This window comes from Petromyzon marinus, unplaced genomic scaffold (genome assembly GCF_048934315.1).
Source record: "Petromyzon marinus isolate PM22_M1 ecotype Great Lakes invasive population unplaced genomic scaffold, UKy_Petmar_22M1.pri1.0 PM_G_Scaffold_7, whole genome shotgun sequence".
Taxonomy (NCBI): Eukaryota; Metazoa; Chordata; class Hyperoartia; order Petromyzontiformes; family Petromyzontidae; genus Petromyzon; species Petromyzon marinus.
Window position 1 is genome coordinate 4,590,393 of NW_027423024.1, and position 15,741 is coordinate 4,606,133.

The 15,741-nt window shown below is 53.1% G+C and overlaps 1 protein-coding gene across 1 annotated transcript in view; it reads right to left on the reverse strand.

Moving 5' to 3' along the window:
• The window catches only part of LOC142920184 (adhesion G protein-coupled receptor L2-like), a 45,184-nt gene extending 35,650 nt beyond the window's left edge, over positions 1-9,534 (reverse strand). The window contains exon 1 of the mRNA XM_076062651.1: positions 9,433-9,534. Coding sequence (XP_075918766.1) covers positions 9,433-9,534 — 102 coding nt within the window. The remainder of the gene's footprint in view (positions 1-9,432) is intronic.
• Positions 9,535-15,741: the final 6,207 nt, after the last annotated feature.

Here is a 15,741-nt window from a genome sequence, read left to right on the forward strand (position 1 = left end):
ACGTCGTCGTCATCACAGAGCAGGGGAAAGTCGTCATCACAGAGCAGGGGAGCGTCGTCATCACAGAGCAGGGGCACGTCGTCATCACAGAGCAGGGGAACGTCGTCATCATCACGGAGCAGGGGAACGTCGTCATCACAGAGCAGGGGAACGTCGTCGTCATCACAGAGCAGGGGAACGTCGTCATCACAGAGCAGGGGAACGTCGTCAACACAGAGCAGGGGAACGTCGTCATCAGAGAGCAGGGGAACGTCGTCATCACGGAGCAGGGGAACGTCGTCATCACAGAGCAGGGGAACGTCGTCATCACAGAGCAGGGGAACGTCGTCGTCATCACAGAGCAGGGGAACGTCGTCATCACAGAGCAGGGTAACGTCGTCATCACAGAGCAGGGGAACGTCATCATCACAGAGCAGGGGAACGTCGTCATCACAGAGCAGGGAAACGTCGTCATCATCACAGAGCAGGGGAACGTCATCATCACAGAGCAAGGGAACGTCGTCGTCATCACAGAGCAGGGGAACGTCGTCATCACAGAGCAGGGGAGCGTCGTCATCATCACAGAGCAGGGGAACGTCGTCATCACAGAGCAGGGGAACGTCGTCATCATCACAGAGCAGGGGAACGTCGCCATCACAGAGCAGGGGAACGTTGTCATCACAGAGCAGGGGAGCGTCGTCATCACAGAGCAGGGGAACGTCGTCATCATTACAGAGCAGGGGAACGTCGTCATCACAGAGCAGGGGAACGTCGTCATCATCACGGAGCAGGGGAACGTCGTCATCACAGAGCAGGGGAACGTCGTCATCATCACAGAGCAGGGGAACGTCGTCATCACAGAGCAGGGGAACGTCGTCGTCATCACAGAGCAGGGGAACGTTGTCATCACAGAGCAGGGGAACATCGTCAACACAGAGCAGGGGAACGTTGTCATCACAGAGCAGGGGAACGTCATCATCACAGAGCAGGGGAACGTCGTCATCAGAGAGCAGGGGAACGTCGTCATCACGGAGCAGGGGAACGTCGTCGTCATCACAGAGCAGGGGAACGTCGTCGTCACAGAGCAGGGGAGCGTCGTCGTCACAGAGCAGGGGAACGTCATCGTCATCACAGAGCAGGGGAACGTCGTCATCACAGAGCAGGGGAACGTCGTCATCACAGAGCAGGGGAACGTCATCATCACAGAGCAGGGGAACGTCGTCATCACAGAGCAGGGGAGCGTCGTCATCACAGAGCAGGGGAACGTCGTCATCATCACAGAGCAGGGGAACGTCGTCATCACAGAGCAGGGGAATGTCGTCATCATCACGGAGCAGGGGAACGTCGTCATCACAGAGCAGGGGAACGTCGTCGTCACAGAGCAGGGTAACGTCGTCGTCATCACAGAGCAGGGGAACGTCGTCATCACAGAGCAGGGGAGCGTCGTCATCACAGAGCAAGGGAACGTCGTCATCATTACAGAGCAGGGGAACGTCGTCATCACAGAGCAGGGGAACGTCGTCATCATCACGGAGCAGGGGAACGTCGTCATCACAGAGCAGGGGAACGTCGTCGTCATCACAGAGCAGGGGAACGTCGTCATCAGAGAGCAGGGGAACGTCGTCGTCATCACAGAGCAGGGGAACGTCGTCATCACAGAGCAGGGGAACGTCGTCAACACAGAGCAGGGGAACGTCGTCATCACAGAGCAGGGGAATGTCATCATCACAGAGCAGGGGAACGTCGTCATCAGAGAGCAGGGGAACGTCGTCATCACGGAGCAGGGGAACGTCGTCATCACAGAGCAGGGGAACGTCGTCATCACAGAGCAGGGGAACGTCGTCGTCATCACAGAGAAGGGGAACGTCGTCGTCATCACAGAGCAGGGGAACGTCATCATCACAGAGCAGGGGAACGTCGTCATCATCACAGAGCAGGGGAACGTCATCATCATCACGGAGCAGGGGAACATCGTCGTCATCACAGAACAGGGGAACGTCATCATCACAGAGCAGGGGAACGTCGTCATCATCACGGAGCAGGTGAACGTCGTCATCACAGAGCAGGGGAACGTCATCATCACAGAGCAGGGGAACGTCGTCATCACAGAGCAGGGGAACGTCATCATCACAGAGCAGGGCAACATCGTCATCACAGAGCAGGGGAACGTCGTCATCACGGAGCAGGGGAACGTCGTCATCACAGAGCAGGGGAACGTCGTCATCATCACAGAGCAGGGGAACGTAATCGTCATCACAGAGCAGGGGAACGTCGTCATCACAGAACAGGGGAACGTCGTCATCACAGAGCAGGGGAACGTCGTCATCATCACAGAGCAGGGGAACGTCGTCATCATCACAGAGCAGGGGAACGTCGTCATCACAGAGCAGGGGAACGTCGTCATCATCACAGAGCAGGGGAACGTCGTCATCACAGAGCAGGGGAACGTCGTCATCACAGAGCAGGGGAACGTCGTCATCACGGAGCAGGGGAACGTCATCATCACAGAGCAGGGGAACGTCGTCATCACAGAGCAGGGGAACGTCGTCATCACAGAGCAGGGGAACGTCATCATCACAGAGCAGGGGAACGTCGTCATCACAGAGCAGGGAAACGTTGTCATCATCACAGAGCAGGGGAACGTCGTCATCATCACGGAGCAGGGGAACATCGTCGTCATCACAGAGCAGGGGAACGTCATCATCACAGAGCAGGGGAACGTCGTCATCATCACGGAGCAGGTGAACGTCGTCATCACAGAGCAGGGGAACGTCGTCATCACAGAGCAGGGGAACGTCGTCATCACGGAGCAGGGGAACGTCGTCATCATCACAGAGCAGGGGAACGTCGTCATCTGAGAACAGGGGAACGTCGTGTTCACAGAGCAGGGGAACGTCGTCATCATCACAGAGCAGGGGAACGTCGTCATCATCACAGAGCAGGGGAACGTCGTCATCACAGAGCAGGGGAACGTCGTCATCATCACAGAGCAGGGGAACGTCGTCATCACAGAGCAGGGGAACGTCGTCGTCATCACAGAGCAGGGGAACGTCGTCATCACAGAGCAGGGGAACGTCGTCGTCATCACAGAGCAGGGGAACGTCGTCATCATCACAGAGCAGGGGAACGTCGTCATCACAGAGCAGGGGAACGTCGTCATCACAGAGCAGGGGAACGTCATCATCATCACAGAGCAGGGGAACGTCGTCATCATCACAGAGCAGGGGAACGTCGTCATCACAGAGCAGGGGAACGTCGTCATCATCACAGAGTAGGGGAACGTCGTCGTCACAGAGCAGGGGAACGTCGTCATCACAGAGCAGGGGAACGTCGTCGTCATCACAGAGCAGGGGAACGTCGTCATCACGAAGCAGGGGAACGTCATCGTCATCACAGAGCAGGGGAACGTCGTCATCATCACAGAGCAAGGGAACGTCGTCATCATCACAGAGCAGGGGAACGTCGTCATCACAGAGCAGGGGAACGTCACCATCATCACAGAGCAGGGGAACGTCGTCATCACGGAGCAGGGGAACGTCATCATCACGGAGCAGGGGAACGTCGTCATCACAGAGCAGGGGATCGTCGTCATCACAGAGCAGGGGAACGTCATCATCACAGAGCAGGGGAACGTCGTCATCATCACAGAGCAGGGCAACGTCGTCATCACAGAGCAGGGGAACGTCGTCATCATCACAGAGCAGGGGAACGTCATCATCACAGAGCAGGGGAACATCGTCATCATCACAGAGCAGGGGAACGTCGTCATCACAGAGCAGGGGAACGTCGTCATCACGGAGCAGGGGAACGTCGTCATCACAGAGCAGGGGAACGTCGTCATCACAGAGCAGGGGAACGTCGTCATCACGGAGCAGGGGAACGTCATCGTCATCACAGAGCAGGGGAACGTCGTCATCACAGAACAGGGGAACGTCATCATCACAGAGCAGGGGAACGTCGTCATCACAGAGCAGGGGAACGTCGTCATCATCACAGAGCAGGGGAACGTCGTCATCATCACAGAGCAGGGGAACGTCGTCATCACAGAGCAGGGGAACATCGTCATCATCACAGAGCAGGGGAACGTCGTCATCACAGAGCAGGGGAACGTCATCATCACAGAGCAGGGGAACGTCATCATCACAGAGCAGGGGAACGTCGTCATCACAGAGCAGGGGAACGTCGTCATCATCACAGAGCAGGGGAACGTCGTCATCACAGAGCAGGGGAACGTCGTCATCATCACAGAGCAGGGGAACGTCGTCATCACAGAGCAGGGGAACGTCGTCATCATCACAGAGCAGGGGAACGTCGTCATCATCACAGAGCAGGGGAACGTCGTCATCATCACAGAGCAGGGGAACGTCGTCATCATCACAGAGCAGGGGAACGTCGTCATCACAGAGCAGGGGAACGTCGTCATCACAGAGCAGGGGAACGTCATCATCATCACAGAGCAGTGGAACGTCGTCATCATCACAGAGCAGGGGAACGTCGTCATCACAGAGCAGGGGAACGTCGTCATCATCACAGAGCTGGGGAACGTCGTCATCATCACAGAGCAGGGGAACGTCGTCATCACAGAGCAGGGGAACGTCGTCATCACAGAGCAGGGGAACGTCATCATCATCACAGAGCAGGGGAACGTCGTCATCATCACAGAGCAGGGGAACGTCGTCATCACAGAGCAGGGGAACGTCGTCATCATCACAGAGCAGGGGAACGTCGTCGTCACAGAGCAGGGGAACGTCGTCGTCACAGAGCAGGGGAACGTCATCATCACAGAGCAGGGGAACGTCGTCGTCACAGAGCAGGGGAACGTCGTCATCACAGAGCAGGGGAACGTCGTCGTCATCACAGAGCAGGGGAACGTCGTCATCACGGAGCAGGGGAACGTCGTCGTCATCACAGAGCAGTGGAACGTCGTCATCATCACAGAGCAAGGGAACGTCGTCATCATCACAGAGCAGGGGAACGTCGTCATCACAGAGCAGGGGAACGTCGTCATCATCACAGAGAAGGGGAACGTCGTCATCACAGAGCAGGGGAACGTCGTCATCACGGAGCAGGGGAACGTCATCATCACGGAGCAGTTGAACGTCGTCATCACAGAGCAGGGGAACGTCGTCATCACAGAGCAGGGGAACGTCATCATCACAGAGCAGGGGAACGTCGTCATCATCACAGAGCAGGGGAACGTCGTCATCACAGAGCAGGGGAACGTCGTCATCATCACAGAGCAGGGGAACGTCATCATCACAGAGCAGGGGAACATCGTCATCATCACAGAGCAGGGGAACGTCGTCATCACAGAGCAGGGGAACGTCGTCATCACGGAGCAGGGGAACGTCGTCATCACAGAGCAGGGGAACGTCGTCATCACAGAGCAGGGGAACGTCGTCATCACGGAGCAGGGGAACGTCATCGTCATCACAGAGCAGGGGAACGTCGTCATCACAGAACAGGGGAACGTCGTCATCACAGAGCAGGGGAACGTCGTCATCATCACAGAGCAGGGGAACGTCGTCATCATCACAGAGCAGGGGAACGTCGTCATCACAGAGCAGGGGAACATCGTCATCATCACAGAGCAGGGGAACGTCGTCATCACAGAGCAGGGGAACGTCATCATCACAGAGCAGGGGAACGTCATCATCACAGAGCAGGGGAACGTCGTCATCATCACAGAGCAGGGGAACGTCGTCATCACAGAGCAGGGGAACGTCGTCATCACAGAGCAGGGGAACGTCATCATCACAGAGCAGGGGAACGTCGTCATCATCACAGAGCAGGGGAACGTCGTCATCATCACAGAGCAGGGGAACGTCGTCATCATCACAGAGCAGGGGAACGTCATCATCATCACAGAGCAGGGGAACGTCGTCATCACAGAGCAGGGGAACGTCGTCATCACAGAGCAGGGGAACGTCATCATCATCACAGAGCAGGGAACGTCGTCATCATCACAGAGCAGGGGAACGTCGTCATCACAGAGCAGGGGAACGTCGTCATCATCACAGAGCAGGGGAACGTCGTCGTCACAGAGCAGGGGAACGTCGTCATCACAGAGCAGGGGAACGTCGTCGTCATCACAGAGCAGGGGAACGTCGTCATCACGGAGCAGGGGAACGTCATCATCACGGAGCAGGGGAACGTCGTCATCACAGAGCAGGGGAACGTCGTCATCACAGAGCAGGGGAACGTCGTCATCACAGAGCAGGGGAACGTCGTCATCATCACAGAGCAGGGGAACGTCGTCATCACAGAGCAGGGGAACGTCGTCATCATCACAGAGCAGGGGAACGTCATCATCACAGAGCAGGGGAACATCGTCATCATCACAGAGCAGGGGAACGTCGTCATCACAGAGCAGGGGAACGTCGTCATCACGGAGCAGCGGAACGTCGTCATCACAGAGCAGGGGAACGTCGTCATCACAGAGCAGGGGAACGTCGTCATCACGGAGCAGGGGAACGTCATCGTCATCACAGAGCAGGGGAACGTCGTCATCACAGAACAGGGGAACGTCGTCATCACAGAGCAGGGGAACGTCATCATCATCACAGAGCAGGGGAACGTCGTCATCATCACAGAGCAGGGGAACGTCGTCATCACAGAGCAGGGGAACGTCGTCATCATCACAGAGCAGGGGAACGTCGTCATCACAGAGCAGGGGAACGTCATCATCACAGAGCAGGGGAACGTCGTCATCACAGAGCAGGGGAACGTCGTCATCACAGAGCAGGGGAACGTCGTCATCATCACAGAGCAGGGGAACGTCGTCATCACAGAGCAGGGGAACGTCGTCATCACAGAGCAGGGGAACGTCGTCATCACAGAGCAGGGGAACGTCGTCATCATCACAGAGCAGGGGAACGTCGTCATCATCACAGAGCAGGGGAACGTCGTCATCATCACAGAGCAGGGGAACGTCGTCATCATCACAGAGCAGGGGAACGTCGTCATCACAGAGCAGGGGAACGTCGTCATCACAGAGCAGGGGAACGTCATCATCATCACAGAGCAGGGGAACGTCGTCATCATCACAGAGCAGGGGAACGTCGTCATCACAGAGCAGGGGAACGTCGTCATCATCACAGAGCAGGGGAACGTCGTCGTCACAGAGCAGGGGAACGTCGTCATCACAGAGCAGGGGAACGTCGTCGTCATCACAGAGCAGGGGAACGTCGTCATCACGGAGCAGGGGAACGTCGTCGTCATCACAGAGCAGGGGAACATCGTCATCATCACAGAGCAAGGGAACGTCGTCATCATCACAGAGCAGGGGAACGTCGTCATCACAGAGCAGGGGAACGTCGTCATCATCACAGAGCAGGGGAACGTCGTCATCACAGAGCAGGGGAACGTCGTCATCACGGAGCAGGGGAACGTCATCATCACGGAGCAGGGGAACATCGTCATCATAGAGCAGGGGAACGTCGTCATCACAGAGCAGGAGAACGCCGTCATCACAGAGCAGGGGAACGTCGTCATCATCACAGAGCAGGGGAACGTCGTCATCAGAGAGCAGGGGAACGTCGTCATCATCACAGAGCAGGGGAACGTCATCATCACAGAGCAGGGGAACATCGTCATCATCACAGAGCAGGGGAACGTCGTCATCACAGAGCAGGGGAACGTCGTCATCACGGAGCAGGGGAACGTCGTCATCACAGAGCAGGGGAACGTCGTCATCACAGAGCAGGGGAACGTCGTCATCACAGAGCACGGGAACGCCGTCATCACAGAGCAGGGGAACGTCGTCATCATCACAGAGCAGGGGAACGTCGTCATCACAGAGCAGGGGAACGTCATCATCATCACAGAGCAGGGGAACGTCATCATCACAGAGCAGGGGAACATCGTCATCATCACAGAGCAGGGGAACGTCGTCATCACAGAGCAGGGGAACGTCGTCATCACGGAGCAGGGGAACGTCGTCATCACAGAGCAGGGGAACGTCGTCATCACAGAGCAGGGGAACGTCGTCATCACGGAGCAGGGGAACATCATCATCATCACAGAGCAGGGGAACGTCATCATCACAGAGCAGGGGAACGTCATCGTCATCACAGAGCAGGGGAACGTCGTCATCACAGAGCAGGGGAACGTCGTCATCACGGAGCAGGGGAACGTCGTCATCACAGAGCAGGGGAACGTCATCATCACAGAGGAGGGGAACGTCATCATCACAGAGCAGGGGAACGTCATCATCACAGAGCAGGGGAAAGTCATCATCACAGAGCAGTGGAACGTCATCGTCATCACAGAGCAGCTGAGAGTGAAGAGATTGGGGGGGGAGGGGGGCATAAAGGAGGGGGAGGGGGTAAGGGGAGAAGGTGGCATTATATAAAGACACCGCGCGATTTCCAGACTCGCACACAACAACAAGAACAAGAACAACAACAACAACAGCTGCTGCTGCCGACGAGCAATCGGGCTTTGTTTGCCAGCTGCCCGGTTTCCGTTTGACCCGTCCCGGTTGTCAACCATCGCGCCCTCCGGAGTCTCTGACCGCACGTAACGAGTCTCTGATGCGCGTGCAAGGTGCGCTGCATGACGCAGCACGGAGTGTGATTGACGGAACATGGAGCGGAGCCCTGTGTTGTGCAGTGCATTGCTGCACGACACGGCACGGAGCGTGATTGACGAAACATGGAGCGGAGCCCTGTGTTGTGCAGTGCATTGCTGCACAACACGGCACGGAGCGTGATTGACGGAACATGGAGCGGAGCCCTGTGTTGTGCAGTGCATTGCTGCACAACACGGCACGGAGCGTGCTTGACGGAACATGGAGCGGATCCCTCTGTTGTGCATTGCTCAACAACACGGCACGGAGCGTGATTGACGGAACATGGAGCGGAGCCCTGTGGTGTGCAGTGCATTGCTGCACAACACGGCACGGAGCGTGATTGACGGAACATGGAGCGTGATTGACGGAACACCGTGACGTGCACCCGGGTGCACGTCACGGTGTTCTCAGCCTTGTCTAGACCACCAGCTCAGAGTGAAGCTGAACGCGGTGGCTGTATCAGGTTTACTATCCCCTATAGTTTAGCCGGCTCAGACAGTTTTTCTTCTCTTTTGATTCACTTTCTCATCATTCACGGAAGGCGTTCGATTTCGATTTGGAGTGGACGAACGGGCTCGCTGACGGACGCCATCCCCGTGACGGAACGACGCCCGGCGGATGAGCGACAGCCGGGCGTGACGGAACGCCGGCAGCCGAAGGCGACGGACGAGGCGGGGGGCGAAGACCGCCGAGCAGACGGAGCGGAGGAGACGAGATGGTGGGTGGGGTGGGGCGTTGCGGGCATTGCGACGGCCGTGACGATGACGACGACGACTCGATTGGTGTCTCACACGGGGGAAAGGGAGAAACAGGGAGGGAGGGAGGTGAGGCAAGGAGGGAGGGAGGCCAGTGAAGAAGGCAGCAGGGAGATGACGGCTCACCCATTGCGCGATTCGGTTCACCCAGGCAGAAGTGCAGTTGCTCAAATCGGGCCCTCGGGCAGACCAGGCTCCAGCGACGGCATCGCAGGTGTAGAGCGCCATGCCTGAAGCGTGCCCGCGCACAGAGACAAAGTTCCCCCGTGCGGCCCTTGACAGACGCCGCTGGGCCGAGTGCCGTTAGCGAACGCCTCTGAGAGACGGCACGGCACACGATGGGGTGGGCGGCCGGTCGCCTTTGCATCTCCGGTGCTGCTGTTTACAAAGCGCGCCGCGTTACCACCAACAACGTCTGCAGCAGTCCGCCGGGCAAGGCCCACTGAGCTGCACAGCCCCTTTGTTTCAGGAGTCACCTGGCGAACGAATTTGACGGCTCTGGCGAAAGTGGATCACCGCGCGGGAATTTGTAGCGGCGGCCAAACGCCCCCAAAACGACGCGTGGCCATTCTCAAATGTGGAGGGGAAAACCGGAGGACCCGGGGAAAAATCCACGCGACCACGGGGAGCGAAACTTGCAAAACTTCAATCCGCAATGCGTCAGCGTTGGGAACCGAACCCACGACCACCGGGCGAAGTGGTTAACGTCTAGACCACGGAGGAGAGCCCAGGGTAGGTTCGTATTTTCGGAACCAATGTTGGCCACGAGCGGGAATCAAACTCAGTTCAATGGGTTCATAGCCCACCAACACATACGAATATACGATCATGCATACACACACTCTCACACATAATCAATATGCGATCACACATACACACACTCTCACACGTAATCAATATACAATCACACATACACACACTCTCACACATAATCAATATACAATCACACATACACACACTCTCACACATAATCAACATACGATCACACATACACACATTCTCACACATAATCAATATGCAATCACACATACACACACTCTCACACGTAATCAATATGCGATCACACATACACACACTCTCACACATAATCAATATATGATCACACATACACACACTCTCACACATAATCAACATACAATCACACATACACACACTCTCACACGTAATCAACATACGATCACACATACACACACTCTCACACATAATCAATATGCGATCACACATACACACACTCTCACACATAATCAATATACGATCACACATACACACACTCTCACACATAATCAACATACGATCACACATACACACACTCTCACACATAATCAATATGCAATCACACATACACACACTCTCACACATAATCAATATACGATCACACATACACACACTCTCACACATAATCAATATACGATCACACATACACACACTCTCACACATAATCAACATACGATCACACATACACACACTCTCACACATAATCAATATGCAATCACACATACACACACTCTCACACATAATCAATATACGATCACACATACACACACTCTCACACATAATCAATGTGATCACACATACACACACTCTCACACATAATCAATATACAATCACACATATACACACACTCTCACACGTAATCAATAAACAATCACACATACACACACTCTCACACGTAATCAATATGCGATCACACATACACACACTCTCACACATAATCAACATACAATCACACATACACACACTCTCACACATAATCAACATGCAATCACACATACACACACTCTCACACGTAATCAATATGCAATCACACATACACACACTCTCACACGTAATCAATATACAATCACACATACACACACTCTCACACGCAATCAATATGCGATCACACATACACACACTCTCACACATAATAAATATGCAATCACACATACACACACTCTCACACGTAATCAAAATGCAATCACACATACACACACTCTCACACATAATCAATATGCAATCACACATACACACACTCTCACACATAATCAATATGCAATCACGCACATTTACATATACAAGAAGGCACACACATTTACACGCACAATACGCAATCGTACACATTTGCACATATAGGAAATTCATCGATTTAGTCTGAGTTCACCTAAGGAATGCCCAAGACTCTGGTCAGATATCAATCGCCACCGATGCTGCGGCTGGAAAATCCAATTCAGATCGCCGGGTTCGAAGCGCAGTGCGCCAACAGTGGAGTCGCCGCTCCCCACCTCACGTGATTGATCCACGCACACACACGGCGTGTGCACAAACACCCACACACGCACGCGTTCACACACACACACACAAAGATCCCTCTGTAGCCTACATAGACCATTGTCTCCCCAGTACACACACACACAGATCCCTCTGTAGCCTACATAGACCATTGTCTCCCCAGTACACACACACACAAAGATCCCTCTGTAGCCTACATAGACCATTGTCTCCCTAGCACACACACACAAAGATCCCCCTGTAGCCTACATAGACCATTGTCTCCCTAGTACACACACACACACAGATCCCTCTGTAGCCTACATAGACCATTGTCTCCCTAAGTACACACACACAGATCCCTCTGTAGCCTACATAGACCATTGCCTCCCTAGTACACACACACAGATCCCTCTGTAACCTACATAGACCATTGTCTCCTTAGTACACACACACACAGATCCCTCTGTAGCCTACATAGACCATTGTCTCCCTAGTACACACACACACACAGATCCCTCTGTAGCCTACATAGACCATTGTCTCCCCAGTACACGCACACACAAAGATACCTCTGTAGCCTACATAGACCATTTTATCCCTAGTACACACACACAGATCCCTCTGTAGCCTGCAGAGACCATTGTCTCCCTAGTACACACACACACAGATCCCTCTTTAGCCTACATAGACCATTGTCTCGCTAGTACACAAACACACACAGATCCCTCTGTAGCCTACATAGACCATTGTCTCCCCAGTACACACACACAGATCCCTCTGTAGCCTACATATACCATTGTCTCCCTAAGTACACACACACAGATCCCTCTGTAGCCTACATAGACCATTGTCTCCCTAGTACACACACACACACACAGATCCCTCTGTAGCCTACATAGACCATTGTCTCCCTAAGTACACACAGACAGATCCCTCTGTAACCTACATAGACCATTGTCTCCCTAGTACACACACACACACAGATCCATCTGTAGCCTACATAGACCATTGTCTCCCTAGTACACACACACACAGATCCCTCTGTAGCCTACATAGACCATTGTCTCCCTAGTACACACACACACACAGATCCCTCTGTAGCCTAAATAGACCATTGTCTCCCTAGTACACACACACACACAGATCCCTCTGTAGCCTACATAGACCATTGTCTCCCCAGTACACACACACACAAAGATCCCTTTGTAGCCTACATAGACCATTGTCTCCCTAGTACACACACACACAGATCCCTCTGTAGCCTACATAGACCATTGTTTCCCTAGTACACACACACACAGATCCCTCTGTAGCCTACATAGACCATTGTCTCTCTAGTACACACACACACAGATCCCTCTATAGCCTACATAGACCATTGTCTCCCTAGTACACACACACACAGATCCCTCTGTAGCCTACATAGCCCATTGTTTCCCTAGTACACACACACACACAGATCCCTCTGTAGCCTACATAGACCATTATGTCCCTAGTACACACACACACACACAGATCCCTCTGTAGCCTACATAGACCATTGACTCCCTAGCACACACACACAAATCCCTCTGTAGCCTACATAGACCATTGTCTCCCTAGTACACACACACACACAGATCCCTCTGTAGCCTACACAGACCATTGTCTCTCTAGTACACACACACACACAGATCCCTCTGTAGCCTACATAGACCATTGTTTCCCTAGTACACACACACACACATATCCCTCTGTAGCCTACATAGACCATTGTCTCCCCAGTACACACACACACAGATCCCTCTGTAGCCTACATAGACCATTGTCTCCCCAGTACACACACATACAAAGATCCCTCTGTAGCCTACATAGACCATTGTCTCCCTAGTACACACACACACACAGATCCCTCTGTAGCCTACATAGACCATTGTCTCCCTAGTACACACACACACACAGATCCCTCTGTAGCCTACATAGACCATTGTCTCCCTAAGTACACACAGACAGATCCCTCTGTAACCTACATAGACCATTGTCTCCCTAGTACACACACACACACACAGATCCCTCTGTAGCCTACATAGACCATTGTCTCCCTAGTACACACACACACAGATCCCTCTGTAGCCTACATAGACCATTGTCTCCCTAGTACACACACACACACACACAGATCCCTCTGTAGCCTAAATAGACTATTGTCTCCCTAGTACACACACACACACACACAGATCCCTCTGTAGCCTACATAGACCATTGTCTCACCCAGTACACACACACACAAAGATCCCTCTGTAGCCTACATAGACCATTGTCTCCCTAGTACACACACACACACATATCCCTCTGTAGCCTACATAGACCATTGTTTCCCTAGTACACACGCACACAGATCCCTCTGTAGCCTACATAGACCATTGTCTCTCTAGTACACACACACACACAGATCCCTCTGTAGCCTACATAGACCATTGTCTCCCTAGTACACACACACACAGATCCCTCTGTAGCCTACATAGCCCATTGTTTCCCTAGTACACACACACACACAGACCCCTCTGTAGCCTACATAGACCATTATCTCCCTAGTACACACACAGACACAGATCCCTCTGTAGCCTACATAGACCATTGTCTCCCTAACACTCACACACAAATCCCTCTGTAGCCTACATAGACCATTGTCTCCCTAGTACACACACACACACAGATCCCTCTGTAGCCTACATAGACCATTGTCTCCCTAGTACACACACACACACAGATCCCTCTGTAGCCTACATAGACCATTGTTTCCCTAGTACACACACACACACAGATCCCTCTGTAGCCTACATAGACCATTGTCTCCCTAGTACACACACACACAGATCCCTCTGTAGCCTACATAGACCATTGTCTCCCCAGTACACACACACACAGATCCCTCTGTAGCCTACATAGACCATTGTCTCCCCAGTACACACACATACAAAGATCCCTCTGTAGCCTACATACACCATTGTCTCCCTAGTACACACACACACACAGATCCCTCTGTAGCCTACATAGACCATTGTCTCCCTAGTACACACACACAGATCCCTCTGTAGCCGACATAGACCATTGTCTCCCTAGTACACACACACACAGATCCCTCTGTAGCCTACATAGACCATTGTCTCCCTAGTACACACACACACAGATCCCTCTGTAGCCTACATAGACCATTGTCTCCCTAAGTACACACACACAGATCCCTCTGTAGCCTACATAGACCATTGTCTCCCTAGTACACACACACACAGATTCCTCTGTAGCCTACATAGACCATTGTCTCCCTAGTACACACACACACAGATCCCTCTGTAGCCTAAATAGACCATTGTCTCCCTAGTACACACACACACAGATCTCTCTGTAGCCTACATAGACCATTGTTTCCCTAGTACACACACACACAGATCCCTCTGTAGCCTACATAGACCATTGTCTCTCTAGTACACACACACACACAGATCCCTCTGTAGCCTACATAGACCATTGTCTCCCTAGTACACACACACACAGATCCCTCTGTAGCCTACATAGCCCATTGTTTCCCTAGTACACACACACACAGATCCCTCTGTAGCCTACATAGACCATTATCTCCCTAGTACACACACACACACAGATCCCTCTGTAGCCTACATAGACCATTGACTCCCTAGCACACACACACAAATCCCTCTGTAGCCTACATAGACCATTGTCTCCCTAGTACACACACACACACAGATCCCTCTGTAGCCTACATAGACCATTGTCTCCCTAGTACACACACACACACAGATCCCTCTGTAGCCTACATAGACCATTGTTTCCCTAGTACACACACACACACAGATCCCTCTGTAGCCTACATAGACCATTGTCTCCCTAGTACACACACACACACAGACCCCTCTGTAGCCTACATAGACCATTATCTCCCTAGTACACACACAGACACAGATCCCTCTGTAGCCTACATAGACCATTGTCTCCCTAGTACACACACACACACAGATCCCTCTGTAGCCTACATAGACCATTGTCTCCCTAGTACACACACACACACACACAGATCCCTCTGTAGCCTACATAGACCATTGTTTCCCTAGTACACACACACACACAGATCCCTCTGTAGCCTACATAGACCATTGTCTCCCTAGTACACACACACAGATCCCTCTG